This window comes from Gymnogyps californianus, chromosome 8 (assembly GCF_018139145.2).
Source record: "Gymnogyps californianus isolate 813 chromosome 8, ASM1813914v2, whole genome shotgun sequence".
In the NCBI taxonomy this organism is placed as follows: Eukaryota; Metazoa; Chordata; class Aves; order Accipitriformes; family Cathartidae; genus Gymnogyps; species Gymnogyps californianus.
In genome coordinates this window covers 4,126,405-4,140,771 of record NC_059478.1, presented here as the reverse complement: position 1 = coordinate 4,140,771, position 14,367 = coordinate 4,126,405, and the positions used below count along the sequence as shown (strand labels likewise).

General features: G+C 43.1%; 1 protein-coding gene across 1 annotated transcript in view; it reads left to right on the top strand.

Moving 5' to 3' along the window:
- DHX9 (DExH-box helicase 9) overlaps positions 1-7,139 on the top strand; it is a 59,552-nt gene extending 52,413 nt beyond the window's left edge. The window contains exons 16-23 of the mRNA XM_050901302.1: positions 283-496; positions 697-791; positions 957-1,030; positions 1,703-1,855; positions 3,528-3,688; positions 5,630-5,741; positions 6,468-6,629; positions 6,791-7,139. Coding sequence (XP_050757259.1) covers positions 283-496; positions 697-791; positions 957-1,030; positions 1,703-1,855; positions 3,528-3,688; positions 5,630-5,741; positions 6,468-6,629; positions 6,791-6,938 — 1,119 coding nt within the window. The 3' untranslated portion in view covers positions 6,939-7,139. The remainder of the gene's footprint in view (positions 1-282; positions 497-696; positions 792-956; positions 1,031-1,702; positions 1,856-3,527; positions 3,689-5,629; positions 5,742-6,467; positions 6,630-6,790) is intronic.
- Positions 7,140-14,367: the final 7,228 nt, after the last annotated feature.

The window sequence follows — 14,367 nt, the reverse complement described above, 5'->3', positions numbered from 1 at the left end:
TAAATTAGTTTGATAGCTTCCTGCTGCAAATTTGTATTGAGTTATAACTCAATGCAATGGAATTATAATTCAATTCTTATATTAGAGAGCTGGGGAAGCAGGACTTGAACTGCTTATTGTGAGCCCTTCTGTGAGCTGTGCCTGAGATGGTCTTCCCTATCAACTACCCACGTATCTCATTTTCCTATTTGTCTGGCCAGCCAGTCTCCACAGTTTGAGTAAATTAATTTATATGATTTCTTTTGTGGTTTTTTGTTTTGTTTTGTTTTGGTTTTTTTGTAGGCCAATTGCAACCTTATTTGCAGTGATGAATATGGCCCAGAAACAAAGCACTCCATGGCTCAGCTGAATGAGAAAGAAACTTCTTTTGAACTCATTGAGGCCCTGCTAATTTATATCAAGACTCTGAATGTCCCGGGAGCTGTGCTTGTTTTCTTGCCTGGCTGGAACTTGATATATACAATGCAGAAGCATCTAGAAATGAATCCACGCTTTGGTACGAGCAACGGTGTTCTATTATATTTCATCTTTTCCAAAGGAAACTATTGACTGTGTAAAGACGAGAGTTGGATGAGTGGCTTAGGGAGCTGGATTAATTTGTCATGAGAATGAATGGGTAGAAATGATTATGTTGTGCAAAGAAGAAATGAGATTCACATAGTAGTAGTTACCGACCTTCTTGTATTCATGTTGTAGGAGGCCGCCAGTACAGAATTTTACCTCTGCATTCGCAAATTCCTCTGGAGGAACAACGTCGAGTGTTTGATCCTGTGCCTCCTGGAGTAACGAAAGTATGAGAGCCTTCTCTGTGGAGTGTAACACGCTTTGTTCTGTTGTGCTTTTGTGGAATGTATTGCTGACTCTTTTTTTATAGAAGTTATGTAGTTTATCTTGCAGTCCATCCTTAACTTTTTCAGACCAAATATATTTCAATATGTATTTCCTGTTTTTTATAGGTTATTTTATCTACCAGCATTGCTGAGACTAGCATTACCATCAATGATGTGGTCTATGTTATAGACTCCTGCAAGTGAGTTCATGAAGTAGCTTTTTGGTTTGTAAATCCTATTCTTTGGAATGCAAAAAAGGTTTTCTGAACACACAGAACTGCCTTGTATTTCCTGCCTTGTGTTCCCATAGTCCCAGAGCTGAATTTGAGGACTCTAACTCACTCAAGACAAATTTGCAGTGTCTTTTAGCCGTTCAATACAGTTACAAACCATACTGGCATTTCAGTGGGCTGGTTTTGGCCAGCTGCATTCACGTTGGCATTGTTCATGTGAGGTGTCACTGGGTCTCCATGCGTATTTGAAATACGTTGTCTACCAAATGAGTATCACAAACACTGAGTGTATAGCTGATGGAAAAGAAGAAGATTTTTGTAGTCTGTTACAGATCCTGTCTTGCTATGTGTGTTCTCTGAGCAAATTACACATAGGGAGCTCATTAATTGCGTGAGAATTCTAAGCTTTTGAGACAGTTGTGAAAACTTCATTCTGTGTATAGCTTGGGGCACTGCTTTGTAAAGACTATGATACTTTAGCTTCCAGGTAGATGCCTAACTAGCCAAAGCTTAGCTACTCAAACAGGGGTGGTTTGCTTCTTAAAAGCAGTGTGGCTGCAGGGAATAAAATAAGAACTGATTTGGCAGGACTTAAGATGAAGAACATCTGATCTTAAGTGGTTTTTTTTTCCGTAACAGACAAAAAGTGAAGCTGTTCACTGCTCATAATAACATGACAAACTATGCCACAGTCTGGGCATCAAAAACGAATTTGGAGCAGCGGAAAGGAAGAGCCGGACGGGTGCGCGCTGGATTTTGTTTCCATTTGTGCAGCAGAGCTCGCTTTGAAAGGTGGGGCTGTGCTCTTTAGAAATAAAATAACCTCGGAGACTTCTCCCGGAACTGTTGTATGCTACTTCTGATCAAACTGGGGAAATAATTTCAGAAAGCACAGAGAGGAGATGCATGAAGTCAGTTCACACTGGAATATCTCAGTTCTTTTGCTTAAAAAAAAATTTACGTATGTTTATATGCTTTTACCCATAGTATGAGGTGGATAAATAGTTCATGATTTTATTATTAAGAACTTCACTGCAACCTACAGAACCTCTCAGGAGAAAAATAATAGTGCTTGGGAATTGAGGCAAGGCAGAAAAGAGCTTTGTAATGAGGATAAGGCTCTAGTCTGCCTTCAAACATTGTGGGCACCTGGCATCTTCACATTTTGTCTTGAAAGTGGTAAAAAGCAGGGAAGGCAGATGTTACTTTTCCCTCCATCCCCATTCTGTGGCCAGGAAGCCCCTTCATGCTGCTCTAGCACCTTCCCTGCTGCTGAAACTTTTGACCTCTTCTATCTGCCAAGCTGTTTCTCAGCTGTTAGAGCCATGGAAATCTTTTTGGTGGCTGCAGAAGTCTACACAGCTGTTACACTCAGTGTTTGATCTCATAAAAGTTTCAGTGCCTCTTTCTCAGATAGCCATTAGAGCATAGCTGTGTTTTGATATTCAACTTTTTGTAACCTCTGAAAGCATCAGCTGATCAAAAACTTTCCTTAAATTGCTCAAATTTATTGAGATCTGCTGTCTAGTACAGTGGAGTGATTTTAATTAAGAATTTTTCACAGTGAACTGATTTTAGGCTACTGAAGTAATCGTGGGACTTCATGACTTTAAGGTTCCCTTCCTTCAAAGAATATAAAACCAAAATATACTAGCTATACTAGCGTGGTGCCTAGGAGAGAAAGGGTGTTTGTGGACTTGTGCAGATAATCTTCTGAGATATACCATCTAAAGCTGGTGCCAGCTGAATCTGGGTATCTGTTCAAGGTGTTTTGAAACCTTTTCTAGCTGTCTGTCACTCAGTGCAGTCATTCCTAGGAGTTCCTATTTCAACCAGCAAGCTAAAGGATCACTAAGGATACTGTGCTAAAGACTTTAAGAGCCCTATCTGTTTCCATCGGGTCTTTTTCCTACCAGAAAAACACCTTTGGAAAGCATCCAGCAAAAATGCATACTCTTTGTGATCAAAGCAGAAATGTGCAGGAGGAGTTGGGTGGTTTGGAGTTGATAGAAGGACAAGTAGAGAAGTGTTTGTACCTAAGGCAGGCTGAAAGCAGGTTGTCTGTCTCAGGAATTGAAGACCTTCCTTAGCAATGTAGGAGGTGATTGTAAGGGGGCAAGCGTGGGGCTGGCCACAGCCATGCTGCGAATCGGGGGCTTCGGCCATACACACTCTATATGTGGTCAGCTCATGCTAGAAACCACACCGGGTAGCGGTGATGTGAGGGCTATACCCTCCGCGCATTTCCATCGTAAATTTACCCTGAGATGAGAATTGAGAAGAACGGAAGATAAATACTGGTAGAAGAGCCTAAGTTACAGGAGCATGATGAGAGCTGATGGGTTGGCTAGGAGGCAGTATTTGCTTTGGAGGGCGGTAGTTTATGCTAATGGAATGACCCATGATGGTGATCAAAGCCTGTTTTCAGAAAAATGTGGGCTTTTATGTTCTCTTTTCATTCCAGACTTCAAACTCATATGACACCCGAAATGTTTCGAACACCGCTTCATGAAATTGCTTTGAGCATCAAATTGCTGCGGCTGGGAGGAATTGGTCAATTTTTGGCCAAAGCAATAGAACCGCCACCTTTGGATGCAGTGATTGAAGCAGAACGCACACTAAGAGGTATCGTTGTTTGCCCACAAGATTGTATGTTAATGAAGCTGACTCCAAGTGATTTCCCGTGTATAATGATCACTTGCAAACTGCTTTAACATCTCTGGTTAGATTGTTTGTGTAGTAGCATGCTGTCTGAAACAGCAAGGTGTTTCCTGGATGCGTCGTGTGGGTGGCAGTGTCTTTTTGCAGCTGAAGAAATACTTGAATTCCCAAGTGTAGTGTCATTCCTTTAAGAAACTTGAGCCTTCAAACTTAAGGCTTGTTTTGTTATTTTACCAGTAACTTATGCTAGCTTCCAGCTTCCTGTTTTCCAGCTGTGGCACTGCTGTGTATGACACAGACTCAGCCCAGTGCCTAAGGCATTTACAAAACTACTATAAAGTCCTGAAAAAGAGAGGTTAGTAGTTTATCTTATAACTACCGCTTTGTACAGTTTGCTGACTGAAGATCTCAGTATTTTGTCAAGTAATTAAATCTCCAGTTGATGAATATGCAAGCATCAGTATCCTTCTATAACAGGAGAAACTGAGGTGAGGGTTAAGCTGTCTCCCCAGTTTCTTCAAGGAACTAACTAGAATATGAGTACAATGAAGCAGGGAGGAACCCTAAATTTATGCTTTAGATGTAAAGCAGTGATCTCAGACCTTTGCAAATGTCACTAAATAAGCACTTCTTAAAACTTCTAAGAACTGAAATATCTATTTGATTGTTGATTTTATGAAAAAATTGTGTGACGAGCCTACATTGCTTGTATACAGAAGAGAGACCAGAGTAAAGAACATAGCTAGGGATATGTATTCAAGCTTAATGACTTTCTGATCTAAAAATGGTTAGTGCTTTTCTTACACTGCAGATAAGAAATGCAAAGCCAGGGGAAAAGGTAAATGTTTTCAGCTTTAACACCAAATAGACGTTTCTGCATGTGCCTCCATTTCGTGGATGCCCTGTGATTTTTCTGTGCATGTATACTACTAGTATGTTTTTAGGATGGTGAGACATGCTATTCTTCAAAATATTCTTTAGGCTTTCGAGTTCAATAGGTACCAAGAAAAATGGATTTGATAGTGGCTAAGGAGTCCTTTATTTGTTCGCTTTCCGATTCAATTGCTGAGGCTATGCAGCTTTTTTTTTTAAACGTAAAGCTTTTAGTTATGCTGAAGTTTCCCAAAGTGGTCTGTAAATAGAGTACGTGAACTATAAGTTTGCATTTTTCATTTATATCTTAAAAGGGTTTTTAAAGATCACACTTGCATTCTTTTTCTTTGTCATGCAAACTTAAAAAGAGTTTTATGAAGCAGAGTTTAATGGTTATGGCCAAATCACTAGAACGATAAGGAGACTCATGAGACCCTTCAGTCTCTACAGCAAACAGCCACAGACACTTGTTTGACTTTATTATTGACAGTGGTTTGATAGCTTTGAGGATGAGCTCAGGTGATAATTTTTAGGTAATGAAAGGAGAGAAAGGCAGGCAAAGCCTCGTGGAAGAGAGAGTTTGTGGTGTTCTCTCTCTGATGAACAGAGGGTTCTGTGATTTGGCAGTTGCAATGAAGACTCTACAGTTGGCTGTGATAGGGCTGCTTTGATTTCTGTGAGGTAGAAATTAGGTTAGATTAATTAGATCAAACATAGGGACTTGAAAAAAGTTTAATAGTGTAATAGTGGCTTGTACAGAAGCAGACTAAAAAGAAATGGAAAAATATGTATGTGAATTAAATAGTAATTATTTTAATTGTGGAGGAGGTAGTAAAACATCTGTAAAGCTAAAGTAAAATTTATTTGACCTCAGACCAGTTTTGAAAATCAGGTTGGCAATATTGTAAAGAACATTTAAACTTAAATATAGGTGGGGTTCTATTTAAACACAAGTATTAAAATTCTGAATTTCTTATCTAAGGATTTCTGGGATTAGCTAACTGTCTTTGATAATAAGAGATCTTGTTTCAGAGCTTGATGCCCTGGATTCCAATGATGAGTTGATACCTCTTGGAAGAATCCTAGCCAAACTTCCCATTGAACCTCGTCTTGGCAAGATGATGATAATGGGCTGTATTTTTTAGTAAGTTTAGTAGTCTCAGTGGTCTTTTTCTTGTTTCTCTGGGTTCCTGAGCCTCTAGACATGCACTCTACAAGAGAAAAACCAATACTCTACAAGAGAAAAACCAATATTGCTCACCAATCTAGGTGAGCAATAAATGCTACAACTGGGGATAGGAAACTGAGAGATAGAAAACTGATATGATAGAAAACATATTCATGAGAGCAGAGGATAAATAACTTACAGTATAGGGAATAAAACAGGCATGAAATTCAGAGTTAACTGCAAGGGAGCAGTAGAGGCTGAATACTTATGAATTAAGAGTGGGACTCCAAATACTGAAGTATAGCAGTGAGCTAGAGGTGGGGAGATGTAAAATTTGACACATAGATAAGAAGAAAAATGAATCCACACATTTTGCTTTAGCAGAAGTAAAGATCTGTTATTTGTAATTGTGATGGCTGTAGGGTCCTTTTCACCAGAAGAAGATGGTGTATGGATGGGAGGAAGGGGAGGGAAGATAGACAAACGGCTTGTGAACACTTGCTGCTGTGAAAGTACTGGAATTGGAGCTAATTTAACATCCACTTCCAGGGAAGTGTTTCCGTGAAGAGCTCTGGTAGATAAGGGCCAAATTACTAAGGTCTCTAGTGGAGAATTTTTTACTAGTATCAACAGCCTGTAGCAGCTGCTGGCAGCAATACTGTGAGTAAACCCGATCCTGATACCTTTTGTGGTTTCTTTCAGTGTGGGAGACGCTGTTTGTACCATCTCGGCGGCCACCTGCTTCCCCGAACCTTTCATCAGTGAAGGCAAACGCCTGGGTTATGTCCATAGGAATTTTGCTGGGAACAGGTTTTCAGATCATGTTGCTTTGCTCTCCGTCTTCCAAGCCTGGGATGATGCAAGGTATATTGTCTTGGCACAAAATTTGATGAGAAGTTAAGGGTAACACAGGGTGAGCAGTTTTGTGACCAGACTAGGTATGTCAATGGGTGCTACGGCAGCTAGACTGTCGCGCTTTTCCTTTTCTCGACCAGACTTCTAATTCACTCTGTTTTGTTTTTTAGAATGGGTGGTGAAGAAGCAGAAAAAAGATTTTGTGAACACAAACGACTCAGCATGGCTACTCTTAGAATGACTTGGGAAGCAAAAGTCCAGCTGAAAGATATACTTATTAATTCTGGCTTCCCTGAAGGTGATTCTGCTTGGACATAGTAATTTAATGACTGTATGTAATGATTCTGAGATGAGAAATAAATAAACAAGATAATCTATGATGAACATACAAGCACAGAGGCCTATAGATTTGCCATGAAGCTGTTCTGCTTTTACAGCTGCATTCAGATGAAATTTTAGCGCTGTCTCTTTCTTTCGTAGTTATCTAAACCAGAGAAGTTGTGATGGCTGTGGTGCAACATAGGGAGATTTTGGAGGCTGAGGTTAGGGCTGCAGGATTAAAAATCTATTAAGCAATTGTCCTTGGAGAATTACCTCCCTGAATTTCTTTCTCATTCACTTGTTGCATCTCCAAAATGTGCTGTGCTTCCGCGCCCCCCCCCCCGCCTTTTCATTAGCCTTAGGGGGGAGTCTGTGTGATCTAAATGGTGTGCTATGTGCCCTATGATTTTCTGGGTTTGTGCCGCAGGAGGGATGTGCAGTAATGTGGCATATTATTCAATTTTCTAAGGGGGAAAAAAAAAAATTCCTAAAGCTGACCAGATTCTGAATTTGCCTAATGTTCCTGAGGAGCTTGCTCAGTTAAATGGCATGGCTGGCTGGATTCAGCAGATGTTTATCTCCCCCTCCTTTTTTTTTTTTTTTTTAAATTCCTTTAATTTTTTTTCTCCTCATGCTGCTAGGATCATTGCTGCATTTATCCTTAACTTTATTTCTGGGCAAGATGACCTGAAAGCAAGCCACCAGAGACTCTGGGGAGGTTTGTAACAAATAAACTAATGAAAACATCCATTCTGACCTCCCCCAAAAGATCTGTCTCCAAAACAAATGACAGTAAACACACTGTGGTACAGCACATTCTGGGCAAACCCCTCTCTCCTTGTTTTCGAAGAGCTTGGGAGAGAAAAATATCTCTTTGTAGTAGTATTTTTCAGCTTTTTGCTCTCTGTGAATAAATTGAAAATTGAGTGTAGAACTGAAATGCTTTGAGTGCAGAGGTCATTTGAGAACAGATGCACATCTACTAGTTGATTGAATCAGAAAATGCATTGATCCAGGATCCTAAACAACTCTGCTGTGCTGTCCTACATGACCCGTGGATGCGAGCCAGTCTTCTGTTCTCTGTCAACAGAATGTTTGATGACTCAACCGTTTAACAACACTGGACCAGATAATAATCTGGATGTTGTAATCTCCCTGCTTGCTTTTGGGGTCTACCCCAATGTCTGCTACCACAAGGAGAAGAGGAAAATTCTTACCACTGAGGGGCACAATGCACTCATCCACAAGTCATCTGTCAACTGCCCTTTCAGCAGCCAGGACATCAAGTATCCGTCGCCTTTTTTTGTTTTTGGAGAAAAGGTAAAGACTTTGAATTTCTTCTTGATCATGTGCTGCCAAGTTGTCTTAAGAGGCTCTTTTGGTAAAGAAGCCATGAGAAAAAAACGACACCGTGCAATATTTAGCTTGTTTTGGGGGGGGGTGTTGGTTTGGTTTTTGGTTCCCCCTGCCCCAAAATTGAACCTTATGTGGTCATGGTGTCACTCAGCCTTCCAGTAACTTCCAGTCAACCCAATTCAGTAGAAGTAGAGCTGCATAGAAAGTTCCTGTGAGTTTTGTGAAAACAACCAGGTCATAGAGAAAGATCTGAATTATTATCTTCTTCAAGAGATTGCTTTAGGAGCTCTTCCATACTAATTAGGCGTTAGAGAATTTTTGCCCTTATCACTTCCACTACTTATGAATCCAGAGAGGAAACAGGAACACGTAATATGGCAGTGGGGTGCTCCCTTTCTGGCATGTAGGTAGCTTGTCATCTCCCGAGGACAACTCCCATTTCCCAAGCATCTCATAAAAACCCTGAGATGCTTTCCCCAGGGTCCCCATGACCTTTTCCTCCATCCCATTAATTCTGTGTACTCAGCACATGCTGCACATGTACGCTTAGACCCCTGTGTGCTCTCACGTGCTCCAGTGATGGCCACCGTGAATGCAACTGCTCCTGCTCACCCTTCTTTCAAGGAGCAGATGAAGGCGATGCCTTTGTGTAGGACGTAGCCGTGAGACGGTCCTCGGGCTGCCAGCCTGCTCGTGCTGCCTGTGCACAGTTACCCCAGCACAGCGATGGGGAGGCCCTAAAGCGCTCTGTTGCCTGCTGTTAAAACCAGCTGCGCACAACATCGGAATTCCTTCTGCCTGGGAAGTGCTGTAAAGATGTTTTTGAGAATAAGCATCGAATTAGCAAAGCCTCTTGCTGCAAGGAGAGCCTCTTAAGATCTTATAGCAGAGGTGATGCTTTAAGGGTTTCTTTTTTGTCACCTTGTCTACACTGGTTAGTTCAGAATTACAGTTTATTTATGCTGATTTTTATATCCTCAGTCCTTTTTGCTGACGTGCAACTTATTTCAGTAATGGCAGATAAACCACTTCATTGGTAATAAATGGAATTTTGACCCCTTTGGGCACTGGCTGGGGACTCGGCTTGATACTCTGGATTTGCAGATACACAGTTCAGAGCTGTGGTGAGGCTTCGCCTCTTCTTCACCCTTTATGACAGGATCCCAAGTGGGTCAGACCTTTGATCTCCTTGACCATCTCTGTAAAGTGAGCTCCCTTAAAAACACCAAAAGACTTTTAAACTCAAAAAGTTTTGCTTTATTAAATCAAAATACATGTGGGAAACTAAGAGTGACTAAGGTGGTGGCTTAAGAGTGGCTAAGACAGCACCTGGATGAGACTGGGATTTATATGCAGCTCTCTCCCTACCCATTATGTACTTGCTAAAAGAAGCTTTCTCTCTGAGGTCTGGTTGTCTGTTTCCCGCTGCATTTGGCAGTCTCTCTCCGACCTGCAAGTTCCCTGCTCCTTGCACTGGCCGTGTTTTCTGCCACAATTTCTATTCTGGAAGTTTCTCGCTTTTGAGCACGTGTGGTAACTTCCAGGCAGGAGCAAATCTTCTCCCTGAGGACAAACAAGTACAACAGATTCTGTCCATCACGCTCCTGTGTGAAAGAAAGGAGGGAGAGAGGCAGCTGTCAGGGTGGGAGGCTGAAATCCCAAGTACTGCTCTTCAGTTCCTCTTTAAAATGAAGGGCAGTAGCCCGTGCAGTCAGTGCTGTTATCTCTGGCTCAGGTCAGACGGCTTGTTACTAAGTGCTCACTTCAAGTACAAGCTTAAGGTCTTGTTTCTATAAAATGACAAAGCGGGCTGGTTGCACGGACGTGTAGCAACTTCCAAATTTGCATGTGTAGGACCCTACTAAAGAAGCAGCGAGCTTTTCATCAGAGCCCCAGCAATGCAAAAGGTGGGAAGATAATTCAGCTGTGCCTTGGTCATTTTTAGGTTGGCAAAGCATGAGATGGCTCTTGCAAAATGTCAGCTGCATAATTGCAGACATGCAGTTCTGGAAAAATGAATACTTTTAAATGGCAGGTAGTTTTTGATGTGGGTTTTTTTTTTTTTTTTTTACACCAGCCAGTGCTGAATCCCTGTAAACGTCTGCCTAGCATTCAATTTTGTATGCGCATGTGCTCTTGTAATTTCCTAACATTATACCTAGATTTTTTGTGGGTTTTTTTGGGATGATTTTTGTTGTTGTTTTGTTTGGGTTTTGTTTTTTTGTTTTTTTGGTTTTTTTTTACAAATGGTTTCAGTGGCCAGAGGAAGGTGTAGGGATCTGTTTTCCACGTCAAGAGTCGTATTCCTCTTTCACCTGCAGATTCGAACACGCGCCATCTCTGCCAAAGCAATGACCTTGGTGAGCCCGCTGCAGCTGCTTCTCTTTGCCTCCAAGAAAGTCCTGTCGGATGGGGAGCTCGTTCTGGTAGATGACTGGTACGGACCTCCTCGGTGCTCCTAATAGTCAGGTCTATGAAAGAACACAGACTGAGGGGGAGCGGCTGCTAACACAGCCATACATCTCTCTAGAACAGGAACCCTAGAGCAAGCCGTGCACTACAAGTTAATTGTGAAGGCATTACCTTTGTTTCCTATGAGGAAGGGAGGGGGTTATTTTGGCGGCACTGCTTCATGCAGATTATCTGCTTAAATTGAAAACACGATACCGGGCACTTTCCATAAAAACTGCTGGTTTTTTTCCCCTTTAACTGGAACGTGAATAAGAGGTACTATGTATTTTGGATCTCCTCTTCAGACAGAGACTGAGGAAACTTTGTTTTTAAGTCTCGGAAACACAGCTTGAGGAGAGAAATGCTAAGGATTTGTTGGTTGCCTCTGGCAGCATACATCTTACGGCCATGACCAAATACCATCTGGATGTCATTTCCCCCCCCTGCCCCCTGGTCAGTAAAATGGAGGTGAAGAATTGCTTAAGCTTAATTCACTAATATTTTTGAGGGTGGCCTGGAGCTGTCAACATCTTGGAGCCTCATGTTTTTAGTTTACTGTATATTTTTCTATCTTTCTGTTTTGACGCTAGGGGTTACGTATTGGTGTTGTCTGAGCATGTTAAATCTCAAGAGCAGATGTAAACAGAAGGATAGTTGTGTTTGAACAATGTCAAATTTTAGGGATCTTGCAAATTTGCCTCCTGAACTTCGTGTCCCTTCATTGACAAATTAGAATTTCAAAGATGAGAATATAGATTTCTGCCTCAGTATGTGCAGCACTCAATGAAAAGCCACTCTACAGAACATCTTTCGTGAGAGGTTCTCTGCTAGAAGTCGTGATACACTTCTTTGTGCTCTAGGATCAAGCTGAAGATGCCCCACAACGCGGCTGCCTGCATCACTGCTCTGCGTGCGGCGATGGAGGCTCTTGTTGTGGAAGTGACTAAAGATCCTGAGATCATTCGGCAGCTGGACCCAGCAAACGAGCGAATGCTGAATGTGATCCGTCAGATCTCCAGGCCGTCAGCCGCGGGCATCAGCCTCATGGCTGCCCATGCAAGGTTAGCTCGGCTCCGTTGGCTTGTGCCGTCGGAGCTGTGGGGTGAGGAGCGCTCCCCACCTCTGCCCCCAAGGACACAGAGAGCCTGACCAGAGCAGGTCAGAGCTGTCAGCTCCACTGCTCCCTCCCTGCACGGTGGCTGCAGAAGCCCAGAGCTAAAATCACCAGGAGAGTCCTGTCCCGTGTGGACAGGAGCCTCAGGCTTTTGTTTCAAGGTCAATAGTCTGAGCGTACGTAAAATTGTCATGTTCAAAGTCTGATGTAGATAGATCGCCGCCTGTTTCCACAGGAAGGACAAGTGGCTCTCAGGAATAAAAGCTCTCATCACCTCTTCCAAAACACAATGACCTTTAAAGACAAGATAATCTAAATGTATTTGGGGCAAACCTATTCATCTTTGTCTCTGGAAATAAAACAAATATTTGGCTGTGCTTGCACCCCTCCATTGCCCCTTGTTTTCATGGCTTGCTTCCGAAGCAAAGACAATAAAAACACCTGTGAGCTGTTAGTAATTTAAGGAACAAAACAAAGACCAGCTTGGATGTACACTTCACTGTGTTTTGCAAGGAGCAAAATGAAGATCACTGTGCTCACATAAACAGGAACTGGGCTCCCTATGCATTTGTGTGAGCTGGAGAAATGGGATTGAGGGGGAAACTTTCTAGCCTAGGCATAGACCTGTCTGAGATTTAGAGGGGGGACTGCTTATGAGGCACGGCCCGCCATTCCCAGCTTCTCCTTGCTGAAGTGGGAAAGGTGCAAAAGTGCAACTGTAATTCAAAGATCGTGTTCTGCTAACAGAAAATAGAGGCATCTTCACTGAGTATCCTGGCAATTGATTATTCCTGTAATATTTAAAAAAAAAAAGAAAAGGAATCCATAAGATTGCATCAAGTATATGATGTTTCTCTTTGCCAGGTTTGGAGATGGCCCTCGCCCCCCCAAAATGCCTCGCTACGACAACGGAGGTGGCCTCAGAGGCTGGGGAGGTTACCCGCGCGGCTCTGGCTACAGAGGTAGAGGCTATGGTGGCTACGGCTACTCCGGCAGGCGCTCAGGAGGAAGAGGATACCAAGGTAGCCCGGGGGGAGGCTATCGAGGAGGAGGGTACCGAGGAGCAGGCGGTGGCTACAGAGGAGGCTGTGGGGATCCGGGGAGGGGCGGGTGGTAGTTACGGAAGTTCAGCGAAGTCTTTCCCCTTTGACAGAAGCGCGTTTCTCTCCCGAATCCCTTTCTTGCTGTTACCAGTCTGTTTGCCATTTCAGTTCCTTAGTACAAGTACAGCTCTGTAATATATCGTGCCCTTAGGGAATTTACTGCAAGTTGTATGATTTTATTCTTAATAAAGAGTTTGTTTTTAAAGACATACATGCTATACGTTTAATTTTGGATTTGGATTTACATTTTGAAGCCGTCTGTTGTTAGTTTTGGTTGTAGGAGGTATAAGGCATTCTGAGGAAACCTTTTCAGTGTCTAAAACCATTCTCCGCCAAACAAATTTCAAATTACAGAACTTGGGCTCAGTGGGGATTTTACTTTGTTGTCTAATAAACTGTGCAAATAGGCCTTGCTGCAGTGGTTTGCTGTCTGTGCCAGGCAGCACTTGGTTCCTTTGCAGCCAGCCACTGGCCTGCTGCGTGCTGTGTTACACCTCCCGGCACGGCAGCCGATGAGCTCTTCCGCTGATCCAGATAACGCGGGAACACGGAATGCCTTTTCCAAGACCGCTGTGATGCCGCTTGTCTCTGCAGAACCTGAAGCGATCTCAGAAGCCTGAACTGTACCCTTCATCCGAGGCAGCGTTCATTTACGTTGCTACTCCCAAGTAGTCACGCTTCATTCTTCCAAATACATGTGAAAGAGAGCAATTCTTTAATGAGAACTCATTGAAATTGCAGCCTGTGGATTCCAGACAATCAAAGCTCAGCTGCCTGCCGGGTGCTTGCAGAAGTACATCGACACCGAGGGGATAAAGAGCCCCCCAGCGAGGTGTGGTTTCCTCCGTACCTCTCAGACTAGCACCTGGGAAGTGACCTGGAGCAGGGGCGGACGACACGGGGTACCTGCAGGTACGGATTATTCTCAAGGGTTTTCTACAGTCAGGCTGTGTTGTGCAGAAACACGTGTGTGAACGAGATGAGAGAAGCGCCCCAGCTTATGCTAAACGTGGGTGTATGAATGGGGGGGGTTTTGGCCCAAACCGGTTGGGCTCCCTTGCCTCTTTTATTGCCTGGCCCCAAAAGCGGCTGCGCTGGCCCGGGGCAGCAGCAGGCAGGTACTGCCTCTCGCAGACGCTTTGTACGGCAGCAGCAGAGGAAGATGTGTGTGGGCACAGCTCGCTATGATTCCTGTTACGTTACCAGGTCTGACGAGATTAACCTCCCCACTAATCCAACTGGAACGCTTATTCAGAACCAGTAGTTAGTTGCGCTTACTGGGGTGCGAGAGATGTTGGTGTTTGAGTGAAGTTTAACGCGAGTCCAACATTTTTTGTGTTTCTAATGAAGAGTTCCTAAAAAACTAGGTAAGGGTGAAGCACCGTTTCTTTAATCAAAACTG